At 44.3% G+C, this 14,156-nt stretch overlaps 1 protein-coding gene across 2 annotated transcripts; it reads right to left on the bottom strand.

The window, feature by feature from the left end:
* Positions 1-38: 38 nt before the first annotated feature.
* On the bottom strand, positions 39-13,636 carry zdhhc14 (zDHHC palmitoyltransferase 14). Of its 2 annotated transcripts, none has more exons than XM_029002026.1 (9): positions 13,419-13,636; positions 8,234-8,394; positions 6,239-6,397; positions 5,353-5,490; positions 4,523-4,571; positions 3,835-3,937; positions 3,638-3,747; positions 2,296-2,398; positions 39-990 (listed from the first exon to the last, which is right to left on the bottom strand). In XM_029002026.1, exons 1-9 carry the CDS (start codon positions 13,634-13,636, stop codon positions 604-606), a joined length of 1,428 nt encoding a protein of 475 aa, XP_028857859.1. In that variant the 3' UTR covers positions 39-603. The 2 variants fall into 2 exon arrangements, with proteins under 2 accessions (XP_028857859.1, XP_028857858.1); XM_029002025.1 differs by having other exon boundaries at positions 39-1,035.
* Positions 13,637-14,156: the final 520 nt, after the last annotated feature.

Consider the following 14,156-nt stretch of genomic DNA (forward strand, 5'->3'; position numbering starts at 1 on the left):
CATTTCACTTGTGTTAAATGACCATTCAAAACCATTAGTGCACATAAAAAGTGAATTTAATTACATTAACAAGGATTACTGTAACATCGCAGAAGTCAGTGAGCAGTTCTTGGCACATAATCACATAGGCCAGATTTGGCATATTCACATTCTACCAATAACAAAAAACTGTAAATCGGCATGATGCAGAGACTGACATTCTATAAGCACTGCACCAGTGACGTGAACAGAAACTATTAAAACAGCAGAGACACCCCCCTCTGATAAGGAAACAAGGCAGTAGTCCCATTTTAACAGGAAGAAGTATTTCATTAACAGACACGCTGTTTTACTTTCTGGAAAACCCACAAAAAGGACAAGGTGTCCTGTTACTAGACCAGAAGTAGAGAATTCATCCCACCCTCTAAACCTCTCACAAAGAGTTCACAGAACGTACCAGTGCAACTCTCATGGTCAACAGCGTGTCACTGCTGTACAAGTTGCTGGAAGACTGGACCAGTGGTCCAGTGATTTGGATCATTAGAGATCGGTTTAGTCCCAGTGACAGCCCTTCAGCCCTGTGTTGACAGGAAGGGGCCGAAAAAATGCTGAGGAATGTTCCAGTCACACTGAGCTGAGCTTCACCAGGCCCCGGACCGAGTCCTCATGCAGCGAGTCCTGGCTGGCAGGGTCATATAGCTGGGTGGGGTGAATATGACTGACATGGGTAGCACAGGGTATAGGGGGCATCAGTGGCATTGGCGGCATGGGTGGCTGTGGCGGCGAGGGGGTCTCATCTGGACTGGTGAAGTGGTGATGGCGACAGTGGGCGTCCACGTCTCTCAGGGCCAGCAGCTCTCCACCACAGCTCAAGCCAGGCATCGAGGAAGGAATGGAGGTTTGCACTGGAACCAGAGGGCCACAGTGACCCGCCAGAGAGGTCTTACCAGGCAGGTGGGGACCTCCAGCCAGAATGACCGGCTCGCTGTGGAGCAGTGGGGTGGCTGCAGCCTGCAAAACGAATTTGGTGCTCTGAATGCACTGATATTGGTCGCACTGAGAACAGAGAGACCGTGAAATGGAGAGACAACGTGGAGAGGGTTTTGAAACAGACATCAGTAGACACATACAGACACGAAGGGAAGTGGAATTGTTTAATGGAGTGTATATAAATAGATAGAAATAAAAAAAGACATGATGAATTACAGATGGTTCAAAAGAGACAAAAAAAAAGATGACGTTAGTAAGCGGTTTCACATTAGAGTTTCATATTATAGCAACAAGGCTCAATGAAAACTATAGAAGACTGCATATTTAGAATATTATAAGTGTGTGTGTGTGTGTATATATATATATATATATATATATATATATATACACACACACACACACTCACACGCACACACAAAATCAACAGGGGCTCAAATAATTATTTCCGTGACTGAATATAAGGGGATATATATATATATATATATATATATATATATATGTGTGTGTGTGTGTGTGTGTGTGTGTGTGTGTGTGTGTGTGTGTGTATTTATATAATTATTTGAGCCCCTGTTGATTTTGATTTTGTAAGTTTAAGATCAGTCTAAAAGTGAGAAATGCATTTTTTGAAAGGAATTTTTCTTTTTTTTTTGGTATTGTTCTGTCTCTCACTGATCATTTCTCTGTTAAAGGACAAACATACAAAAATCAGCAGGGGTTCAAATAATTTTTCCCAGATTGCACCATTCTTCTAAAACCCTTTTCTCGTTCCCAATTTCTCTTGATCTTTTGTCTTTAATTGCACTTTAGGGAACATGATTTAGGGAACATGATTTAGGGAACAAGGCAGCGTTCCAAAAACAGGTTTTTCTGTAGGGGGCTTCCAGCATGGACGGTCCAGTGGGACCACCCCATTGATCTTGTCCATCTTAATTAAAGGGCCTGAGTCATCCAAATAAATACATATATCAGCAGGGCAGCGCTCTGTTTTTCTTCATGCTTTGATTCAAATTTTGTTCAGAGCTCCCCAATAAACACATGAATATTCAGTATTCTTGGTAGATTTAAATAACATGGAATTCACACACACACACACACACATTTACAGCATTTTTTATCAGACGCCCTTATCCAGAGTGACTTACAATCAGTAGTTACAGGGACAGTCCCCCTGGAGCAATTTAGGGTTAAGTGTCTTGCTCAGGGACACAATGGTGGTAAGTGGGATTTGAACCTGGGTCTTCTGGTTCATAAGCGAGTGTGTTCCCCACTAGGCTACTACCACACACACACACACACACACACACACACTCATAGAGGAGCCTGTACCATGTGGCTGTGCATCTGAGGGGTGGTGTATACACTGGTCCCATTGGAAAGAGGAACTGGTTGTGGAGTATCTGGCTGGATGTAGCCTCTTCTGTCAATAAGACTGCAGCAAGGAGAGAGCAGAACAAACCACGCAGTGAGAGTCTGCGCTTCAAAGGTTACAGAAAAGACAGGAGATATTATTGTGTGTATTTGCACATGTGGTGCACACATGCTTCTTGGTATGCATGTGTGTTTTTGTGCCTCATCTTTATATGTCCACACACACACACACACACACACACACACACACACACACAGCAGATGGCCACCACCGGTGGGGGGGGCTTATTTCCCACCCCGTCTCGCCAGGCTCGCTCCAAACCTGTGAATGATGCATGAAACTCCTGGCTGCGTCGACATTCAGTCATCCCTCATAAACATTTGCTGCGAAAACACCACTACTCACTGCTCCTCATCAACACACTTTATTTAATCTGTATGTAGGCCATTTACGTGTGCTGTGCAGAAATAGCATGCTGTAGTCCCAATAAAATGTAAATAAAAAGTAAAACTGCAGGGTTTAATCAGTATTTTTTTTGTTTAAGCAACACACAAAAGCAACATTTCTGCTTATTGCATGTTTAACCACACACTACTTCCATTTTCAATCATGAGGTCATTGCCAATACACACCCCTAATGTACAATGCAACAAATGTGGAAACTAACAAAAAAAAAAGTGAAGTTAGATGAACCTTTTAAATGGTACATTGTATTACTAGCAAATTTTGTCTGAAAGTCAGGATGCATCACTTTGCATTTCATACAGAATGAGCACAAAAAAACAAAAACAAAAAAACAGTATGGGCAAAATTGAAAGAATTTTCGTCCAGCTACAATATTTCATCCAGCTACAATAAAATGGAACGTAATTCAGCTGACTAAACATTACTCCAACAGACCAGTCTGTTGAACTCTAGTCTTGGTGGCAATTATCTGTAGCATAAGACTTGCTACTGATACCAGGACAGACGTCATACAAAAGAAATTGTACAACATGAACCCTTCTAATTTAGGAACCTGGACTCACAAAGGACCCAACGCACGTCCCCGGCATGCTGGCTAAACGAATTCAGAACTGCTGAGCACATCACATCGGGCCCGAAAGTGGCGAAGCGCCCCCCCGCTGCTGCAGCCAGCATGTCTAATTACCTCTCAGCATGCTGATGGATATCAGGGCTGAGGATTAGCTTCTTACTAAAACACAGAGGCTGCTCTCGCTCACACTCGACGGGGAGAAGAGATGGAGAGAGAGATAGATAGATGCAATGCAACTTGTCATTCTTTTGTCCTGGACCCACCTTGGGGGTAGAGGGCCACACAGTGCAGCGCAGCAGTTGGTGATGATGCTGCCGTAACTGTAGGGATTGTAGTTGTCCTTCCCTCTTTTCGTTGACCACGAACCTTTTATCTGAAATCGATTTAAAACAACAACCCAATATTTCATTCCATCTATTATTATAGCTGTATTCAGGTCAATAGTAATAATAATACTTACATCTTCATTGGTAGTCTGGTTGGAGCTGATCAGGTAGGTATGGAAGCCAGATAGCCCCACTATAGACCAAACTGAAAAGAAACAAACCACCACCTCCAGTACAGTGAGGGAGTCAAGGAAGAGGGAGTCAAGAGTTTGGACTGGACAGGCATGGTCAGCCACATTATTAATACCGCGGACAGGTGAGGGAGGTAAGAACATTGACCAATTTTTTTCTGGCACAAAAGGCTGTTTTAATGTTGTGGCTGATCTATGTAGATGAGATCCCTTAATTAAACAGCAGGGACTCTTCTACTTGATAATTAGCTGTGCTCATGGCAGACTCCTTGTTGTCCCTTTTCCTATCTTAATTATTATCCAAGCCAACATGAGGTTTGTTATTTGTGCCTTTTGCTCTCTTGCTGCAAACCTGTTTCCAGTCCAAGGATAATTAAGTCAAAACTTCTATGGCCTATGAATAAAGTACAGAGATATAAATGAACAGCATTGTCCTTCACAGGCATGGTATATACAGTAGGGTCTGAGTGCTTCTGTCTCCGCAATATAGAAATCTTCACAGATCCGTCATGGACATTACGCAGAGTGGAAGATGAACAATAGTATGTGTACATATGTGTCCAGGAACTAGAACAGAAGGGTTCAGAATGGACAGCAAAGGGGGGGGGGAGCACAGAGTGATGAAAGATATCTGGCAGGGCTCTCTTTGAGTGCGTCGAGGAAGCCTTTCCGGTTAGATCCTGCATGAATACAGAGAAGCTGGTTATGCAATCAGCAGGAATAATTCCAGGACAGCAAAAGCACAACACTGTCACATTAATGGCAAAGCGCAGGAGGAGAAAGTAACCCGTCCAAACAACTGAAAATTAGCCACAACGCAGAATTTCTGCAACTTGAAAATGGGCAGAAATCATCCATAGGTGTGGGTCATGCCCAGTGGGCCCCCCAGCCCGGTAAATGGGGTGCAAGGCCCTCTGTCTTTCTACGTGATACTACCAAAACCCAATGAAAAGTGCTTCACCCGATAAAAAGTATTCTGACATGGGTATGATTCAATATATAGATTACATGGTGTACAGTCAGATGGCATTGTAAAATTACAAACCGCACAGAAACACATTTTATTATGGTATGTGCTGCTATTTTGCGATAAAAATATTGCTAATTTGAAAAAACAGACTACAGGTTCGCTGTGTTGTGTTGACTGACTGGTGGATGTGCATTAACCAAAAAATGTCCCCACGCTCTGAGCCCCAGGGTCCTGCTGAAAAACGCTCTATCAGCCCCTCCCACCACCTTCCTCCAGCCAGGAGCACAATCACGAAGGCGCAGGGGCGGCCCTGACCCGCTCCTCTCCAGCGATGCCCCCGTTCCACGCGTCAAGAACATTACAGTCCCAGAACTGGCTGCTCTCCGAGAGTGGGAGGCTGTAAATACTACAGGCGCGCCTACAACCTTTTCTATTTGTTCTCCATAAATTTCTGACTCAGTCTGTGGCGGCAGCGCCGCCAACGTACTTACGGAGGATGACGTGCGTGATGACGAAGGCGAAGATGAACAGGGTGAGGAGGGACAGAGAGAGGATGAAGAGGTAGAAGAAGCGGTAGTTTCTCTTGCCCACACAGTTTCCCACCCAAGGGCAGTGGTGGTCAAAACGTTCTGAGGGGGAATAAGAGGGGGAAGAAAAGGGCCAACAAGCAGGTCTGTTCCAAATGAGAAGGCAAAACAGGTAAACTCTGATAGTAGATTTATGGGTCTAATGCAGGAGAAAATGTTCACAGAAACTCACCCTTTACTTTACTTTACTTTATTTAGCAGACGCTTTTATCCAAAGCGACTTACAAGAGGAAGACACCAGCAATTCTCGTTCGATTTCTATAGAATATTGAGTTTACAAACTAAGAGCCCTGATAAGGCTCAAACTTGTCAGTGAAGAGCATGCTCAGAGATTGTTAGGTGCTAGACGAAGAAAAATTATAATGTATTTATATATTTTTGTATTGTTTGTGCAACTCACCCAATTATCTTCTTAAGGCAGGTGGTGTCATAAATTCATTAGAAATACATACATTTTTTTAAAAAACAAAAATACTACTCCAAGCCCATTCAAATAAGTTTACTAATCTCTTCAATCACAACACGTGGTGGTATGAAATCAAGTCTCATATATCTACACTAAAATCTCTTACAAGCCTTTTAATATTGAGTTTATTATATGCTCATTTTAACTGCCTAAGAAGTCAAATCAATGAATTTAGGTCCCTAAATGAATATATTTTAAAAGGCAAGGCCTTGCTTTTTGCCTGGGGCCTCCATAATACATTGAAACTGGCGTGTTATTCCTTTATTTCTGACGCCTGGTCTGGCGTTCCCTTTGTTGACTTGGGAGCAATTGAAATGAACTCACCCACGCAGTTGTCGCACAGGCTGCAGTGTGAGGCTCGCGGCGGTCTGAAGATCTTGCAGGTGAAGCAGTACTTCAGCTTCACCGCCTGCCCGTTGATGAGCACCTCTCTGGTGCGGGGCGGCGGTCGGTACCCCGCGGTGGTCTGGCCGTTGGACGTGTCTGGGTGAGGTGACAGATTCAAGGAGGAAGAGACCAAAAGAAAGAAAGTGAAGTGATTGTCACATGTGATACACAGCACACGGTGCACACAGTGAAATTTGTCCTCTGCATTTAACCCATCACCCTGTGTGAGCAGTGGGCAGCCATGACAGGCGCCTGGGGAGCAGTGTGTGGGGGCGGTGCTTTGCTCAGTGGCACCTCAGTGGTACCTTGGCAGATTGGGGTTCGAACCAGCAACCTTCTGATTACGGGGCCGCTTCCTTAACCGCTAGGCCACCACTGCCCCAGGATCATGGTCTGTTTAGTTTCTCACTCCAGCCAATTACGAGAGCTCTCCGCAGACCCCTGAGTGAGATCTCACCCCTTCAGCACCTTTTGGCAGATACCAACCCCCCCCACCTTAAAAAGGAGACGTTTGCATGACATTATACATTTGTTCAGCAGGTCCCCAGCTCTCTGCTCACTCTCTACACACGTACGCAAGCCACCCGGCGCAGAAGCTGCAGCTCATTGACTCGGGCTGAGTGATTTATTTCCCTCGCTGTGCCCCAGCGTCCCACTGTGAGAGAAGCGGGCTACACGGTCCCAACTGAAAAGAACCACTGTGCTACTCGAGCATGTAAGAAGCCACACAACTACTGAATTATTTTTTTAACATTGATCTACTAAAGGGCAAGAATAAAGGTAAATATTAAACAGCTCAGAACACAAAGGCCCCTTTAAAGTCACTTTGGATTGAAGTGATCTGCACGACAGCTATGAATATTTAACCTGCGCACAGACTTGAGAAAAAGAGACAGGCGGCGTTTCATGGGGAGGAAAAGCAAGAATCAAGACATCCCATCTCAAGTCATTCCGATGCTGTAATGGCTCTTATTGTATTAAAGAAAAGACCCTGAGTCAGTCCGCTGGGCAAAGTGACTCAAACAATGAGAGTTAACTACAAATGGGACAGATGGAGAGGAGGGAAATAAGAAATAGATGAACCAGAAGAGATTGGAGGATGTTACAGGGTAAAGACTGAAAAAAAAAAAAAAAAAAAGAAAGAAGATATTTTGTGAAGCCGGAGTCCCAGCTGTTATCCTGCTATTTGCCACAATATTTGATGCAAGATTAATATTTTCCTGGTTGTTGGAAAACACTCTACTCAGGAGCATATAAAAGAATCCTTTGTAATACTGTGTGAAAAAATCCTTTAACCATATCCATGTCACTTTTGGGTTGAGAAAGATGCCACATCAAAAACCATATCTGCTCAGCAGTGGTTCTTTGGTTAAAAATGGCCTTTTATGAGGTATGGGGTATGGGGTATGAGGCATGCAACTTTAAGGAGAGATAGATTTCAATGGGAGCATCAGTGGTGGTGGGTAAAGACCAGAAGAGACCTCCTCTGATGTTTGTCAGGTGGGAAACCGGGAGACCAGTTCAGCATAGTCAGTGACATGCGTCATTCAAGAAGAGGTCCATACAAACATCTCATTGCTGTAAACAATCATGACCTCCTGGAACCAGACTCTCTTTCCTAAAGCTCACTGGGCCGAAGATGTCTGAAGGAAGCACAAAGCACCAGCTCTACATGAAGTCAGCACCTGTGCTACAGGGCGTCGTCATGATTCCTGGGAGCGATATAGATGGAAATATATCCGGAGACGAGACAGTAATGAGTCCCAGGGCAAACAAGCAAAACTGTCAACATTTCCACCGAGCTGCTGAACCAGGAGCAAAGACGGCTGCTAAAAATATACCAGACCTTATACCAAGACTGCAGGTCTACGGAGATATTCTTTTAATGCTGGGTTTCCATATCACAATAGTGGCTGAGATGTTTGCAGATACCTATCTGTCTCTCCAGGTCGGCCGCCTCATCTGGGGTGGCGCGGGGGAGGATGCCGGGGTCGCTGAAACTCGCCCTGAACAGCATGCCCATCACGAAGAAGAACAGCACTCCGCCTATCACAGGAATGGCGGGGGTCAGGTTCGAGGCCAGGAACGGGCAGCTGCGGGGGAAGGAGAACGAAAAACTGCAAGTAAGAGCCCGACCTCACAACCTGGTTTACTGTGTTTATTGGTGCAATAAAGCTTCTGTTGGTATGCAATCAATATTTATTGCCGTTAATAATATTCACACACTTCATCCTCATGCTTCCCATTCTCTCACTATGAACATATTTTATATTCTATACTTTATATTGTCACATTTCACAATCTATAAAGCACTTTACTAGTGCATATATTGGATATTTTATGGCATTTATATTTATGACATTTAACAGATGCCTTACGAGCGCCATACAGTCAGTAGTTACAGGGACAGTCCCCCTGGAGACACTCAGGGTTAAGTGTCTTGCGCAGGGACACAATGGTGGTAAGTGTACAACATCTCATTGTACAATGACAATAATGACATCTTACACCCTGAAATGCATTAGGTCACCACAACATGTCTGCAGTATCGCGATTTCGTAAGATCGGGTAGATTGGCTCTGGACATACAGGGAGTGCAGAATTATTAGGCAAATTAGTATTTTGTCCACATCATCCTCTTCATGCATGTTGTCTTACTCCAAGCTGTATAGGCTCGAAAGCCTACTACCAATTGAGCATATTAGGTGATGTGCATCTCTGTAATGAGAAGGGGTGTGGTCTAATGACATCAACACCCTATATCAGGTGTGCATAATTATTAGGCAACTTCCTTTCCTTTGGCAAAATGGGTCAAAAGAAGGACTTGACAGGCTCAGAAAAGTCAAAAATAGTGAGATATCTTGCAGAGGGATGCAGCACTCTTAAAATAGCAAAGCTTCTGAAGCGTGATCATCGAACAATCAAGCGTTTCATTCAAAATAGTCAACAAGCGCAAGAAGCGTGTAGAAAAACAAAGGCGCAAAACAACTGCCCATGAACTGAGAAAAGTCAAGCATGCAGCTGCCAAGATGCCACTTGCCACCAGTTTGGCCATATTTCAGAGCTGCAACATCACTGGAGTGCCCAAAAGCACAAAGTGTGCAATACTCAGAGACATGGCCAAGGTAAGAAAGGCTGAAAGACGACCACCACTGAACAAGACACACAAGCTGAAACGTCAAGACTGGGCCAAGAAATATCTCAAGACTGATTTTTCTAAGGTTTTATGGACTGATGAAATGAGAGTGAGTCTTGATGGGCCAGATGGATGGGCCCGTGGCTGGATTGGTAAAGGGCAGAGAGCTCCAGTCCGACTCAGACGCCAGCAAGGTGGAGGTGGGCTGGTATCATCAAAGATGAGCTTGTGGGGCCTTTTCGGGTTGAGGATGGAGTCAAGCTCAACTCCCAGTCCTACTGCCAGTTTCTGGAAGACACCTTCTTCAAGCAGTGGTACAGGAAGAAGTCTGCATCCTTCAAGAAAAACATGATTTTCATGCAGGACAATGCTCCATCACACGCGTCCAAGTACTCCACAGCGTGGCTGGCAAGAAAGGGTATAAAAAAAGAAAAACTAATGACATGGCCTCCTTGTTCACCTGATCTGAACCCCATTGAGAACCTGTGGTCCATCATCAAATGTGAGATTTACAAGGAGGGAAAACGTACACCTCTCTGAACAGTGTCTGGGAGGCTGTGGTTGCTGCTGCATGCAATGTTGATGGTGAACAGATCAAAACACTGACAGAATCCATGGATGGCAGGCTTTTGAGTGTCCTTGCGAAGAAAGGTGGCTATACTGGTCACTGATTTGTTTTTTGTTTTGTTTTGTTTTTGAATGTCAGAAATTTATATTTGTGAATGTGGAGATGTTATATTGGTTTCACTGGTAAAAATAAATAATTGAAATGGGTATATATTTGTTTTTTGTTAAGTTGCCTAATAATTATGCACAGTAATAGTCCCCTGCACACAGATATCCCCCTAAAATAACTAAAAATAAAAACAAACCAAAAACATTCAGCTTTGATATTAATGAGTTTTTTGGGTTCATTGAGAACATGGTTGTTTTTCAATAATAAAATTATTCCTCAAAAATACAACTTGCCTAATAATTCTGCACTCCCTGTAAAACCTGTACTGGCAATTCATTCATTAATAGATTTTTGAGAGACCGTCAACATTTTAAAGTACTTTTTGTTTTAATACAGCTCATGTCACAAGAGGTCATGATCTTTCAGATACACCACCACTACTTTTTACACCAGCTATTTTTTAACTATTTTTTACTCCTGATGAATGACGGCTTACCATAATCCAGTTAGACTACATACTACCACGTTCTTGACAGGCAATTCAATTAGATGGTAAAGACACGAGAGGGGAAGAAAATATTCCAGTGCCTAGTCCAGAGCGACGTCTCTAATCTAATGGAAGTGGCCTCACATATTGGCATTTCATTTTCTGTTTTAGTAGCTACACAGTTAGAACCACACAAAGATGCCAGGCCAAGGAAAACGCCAAAAAAGGGTCTTCAGCTGCCGGCACATGGTCCGACTGAAGAAAAGTCTCCGGTCTCTGAAGCACGTTAGCATGTTTGTAATTCTTGGCACTTGAGGCGGACTCAGACATTTCCCCTCAAGTACTCCGGAGAAGAGTCGCTCCATGCAGATGTGAACGATGCCTCTTTTTAACTCCATCAGCGATAAAACTCCCAGCCTCTCCACCTGAAAGCCATGAAATTTTTTGACATTGTTGATCAATGAGCGGAACGCATTACTGACCTCTGGAATGAACCTGCTAGAACCTGCTGGGATGGTAGTTGCCTAGTGGGTAACACACTTGCCTATGAACCAGAAGACCCGGGTTCGAATCCCACTTACTACCATTGTGTCCCTGAGCAAGACACTTAACCCTAAGTTGCTCCAGGGGGACTGTCCCTGTAACTACTGATTGTAAGTCGCTCTGGATAAGGGCGTCTGATAAATGCTGTAAATGTAAATGTAGACTACACCAACTGCACCTACGGACCAATAAAGCGCATTTTAACGGCCTTTATAAAAAAAAAAAGCCCCACTCTAATCCAGTCAGCATGCTCGGACGTATGAGGCTGAAGTCTCATAATTGAGTTAGACTCAGGCCCAGGACTTAAAATAGGTGCAGACCTCCCGGTTTTAATTGAGTCGGAATAGTTTAAAGCTTAATGCTGTTGTCGGATCATGATGGGATTTGTCTCCGTCGGGATGCTGGGATCTGTTTTTGGAAAAACCTTTTCAGGATCTGCTGGCTGCATGCAGATGTGGAAATCAAATTGTTACACTGGGACACAAAGGGTCAGAAAAACCTTTGTGTCCCAGTGTAATTTTTGAAGAGATAAGCACTGAACGTGTCATAATAACTTCTAACCGTTATTACAGTCAGGGTGAACAGAGCTAGGACAGAATTTCCAGGTCTCTAATGAAAAACCCTGCGATGTTAATACTATGGCAAAAGTTATTGTTATCTAATTTTTGTCAGTGTTCAGAGCTGTCTCAGGATAATGGAAATACTAATCAATGTCTCAACATGGCAACTGCCAACTTTCCCATTGGCTCAACAGAAAGCGTAAAAACAAGCGACCATGTTCCGGGTGACACACCAAAAAAATGCTTGTGAACAGTGCCTCTTGCTTAGCGCATAGTGCTGCGCCTAGCGGCAGTTTGAAAATATTGCCCGACAATAATGATTTCTGGGAAATCAATCAAGAGACGTGTCGGCATCCTCATTAAGGCCAGACTTCATGCAGCTCAAACTGGGATGGATTTCAAAGAAACCCTAATTATCACTTAAGTACAACTAGAAGCTCCTTAACACCCACAAAAGCTCCAGGGAGGTCGCTAAGTATGAACTATGAGGCCAGACACCGAAAGAATCGCAGCATTCATCAAAGCCGTGAAATGTGACGTTCTCATCCTGTGATGTGGAAATGTTTATGAACATCTACTTTGAAAAAGGGAATTTTCAATACACTCTCATTATTCTGCCTCCACCGCGTGAATTAGCATCTTTCCCACGTCTGTCCCGAGGCCTGAGTCAGATGGTTTCAGTTCGTGATCACATTTATGACTTTCTCCAGCGGCAAGGTGTATGAAATATAAATATATATTTTATATAAAACATGGGGGTGGCTGTTCTCCCCAGCTGCCATAGCAACACACGCTGTTCTACAGCACACAAAGCTGGCCCTGTGGAAACAGTTACCAGGGAAACGGGACACACCGGAGAGCAGTGTTCTCGGGAAGTTCGAGTGTGCGGAATGTGGAGCGTATGGGGAGGAAAGCGGGGGAGGGGCCCGCGGGCGGCTCCCAGCAGTGCTCATCCCGTTCCTATCCCCCCCTTCCTCCGCAAGAAACAATCATCCATTTTCATCAGGAAACACAGAAACGGGGAGAAAGGAAAGCTGAGCATCTCCAGAAGTCTTTTACATTTGGATGGTAGTAAGTGGGGTTTGAACCTGGGTCTTCTGGTTCATAGGTAAGTCCGTTACCCACTAGGCCACTGCCACCACGGCCATCACATGGACTCTGGCCGAGAGGAAGCCCGACGTCCCGAATGAAAGAGAGAGCTTGTTCTCTGTTTTCGACCGGTTTAGAGGAGACATCACAAGACCCCCTTTCTAACGGTGTGTTCCGTGTGTCCCAGAAAGAACAACAGCTAGTTTAACTTCATCTGACCCAGGGACACAAGTCACTCATTAGCTTCTCCAACGCTTCGCCTCGTTCCAGCCAAACAAGGAGGACTTTCGCTGGAGTTAACTCTAGTCTCCGAGTGGATGCTATCAGACCAATTGGTGACGGGCCCAACCGACCTATATAAGGAGAACGTTTAAGAGAGTTCTGAAAGGGTTAAGATGTGTGATGGCTTTCCAGTGGAGATGTTTTCCCATCAGACTGAGTTTTGTGTTTTAGAACTTTTACAAAAAAAAAAAAAATCTGTCTTATATCATCGTGCAAAAATGACACTGGAATCAGAACGCTATCGGAGCTGAAACCTTCTCGCTTATCTCTGCAGGTTTCAAATATCTTGGCGCGTCTCATCGAGTGTGAACTTTGACCTCGGGCCAGACCCCTTGAGAACTTACTCAAACGCAAAGAAGAGTCCGCTGGTGACCATGATGAGGAGCAGGGTGAGGTAGAAGACCCCGCTCTGCCTGGCCATCATGACCCTCCCGTCGCAGAAGAACTTGTTCCGGCCAGGGAAGACCCGCCACTTCCTCCTCTTCTTCATGTGCGGGGAGCCCCGGGTGCAGATCTGGGTGTACTGGCATTCCTGCGGGGGTTCGTCCGCCCCCAGATGCATCTGCCTGGTCTCCTTCAAGAACGACGTAGTCCTGCAAGGGCGACGACAGCGGGGAGCGCCTTGTGTCTGTCGAACTCCGAATTAATTCAATTTCTTAAAAAAAAACAATTCATTAATAAAAAAAATTCAACGCGCACAACTTTACTGAGGATTTTGAAATCAAATGATGAAATCATTTCCACGGAAAAACGCGCATCGCCGCAGGCTTCATCGGTGTTCCATTCATTAGGCAATCCGGCGGGATGGAGGGGAAATGCAATAATTAGAAAAGTGCCATTAAAAAAACCTTTAAAAAAAAAAAACTCAGAAAAGTCGGCGTCTTTTCTGGATGTTACATCCGAACGCATTCTTCTTCCATGTCGAGACTCCTTCAGCCCATTCTGTCTCCCAGTCGGATATACCTGAGACGAAATCGACACCGTTCGGTCTCTTGTTTCATTCCGATTAGTATCTCGAAGGAAAAAAATAATAATAACCGGAGCGCGTCACGACACGTTAAAACCTACACATTAATAATCAA

This window comes from Denticeps clupeoides, chromosome 14 (assembly GCF_900700375.1).
Source record: "Denticeps clupeoides chromosome 14, fDenClu1.1, whole genome shotgun sequence".
In the NCBI taxonomy this organism is placed as follows: domain Eukaryota; kingdom Metazoa; phylum Chordata; class Actinopteri; order Clupeiformes; family Denticipitidae; genus Denticeps; species Denticeps clupeoides.

Coding starts and splice junctions, on each gene's coding strand:
- zdhhc14 (XM_029002025.1), bottom strand. CDS start 13,636: ATGCATCTGGGGGCGGACGAACCCCCGCAGGAATGCCAGTACACCCAG. Junction 5,491..6,238: donor CCTGTGCGACAACTGCGTGG/GTGAGTTCATTT, acceptor ATTCCCCCTCAG/AACGTTTTGACCACCACTGC. Junction 3,938..4,522: donor CTCAAAGAGAGCCCTGCCAG/ATATCTTTCATC, acceptor TGACTCCCTCAC/TGTACTGGAGGTGGTGGTTT.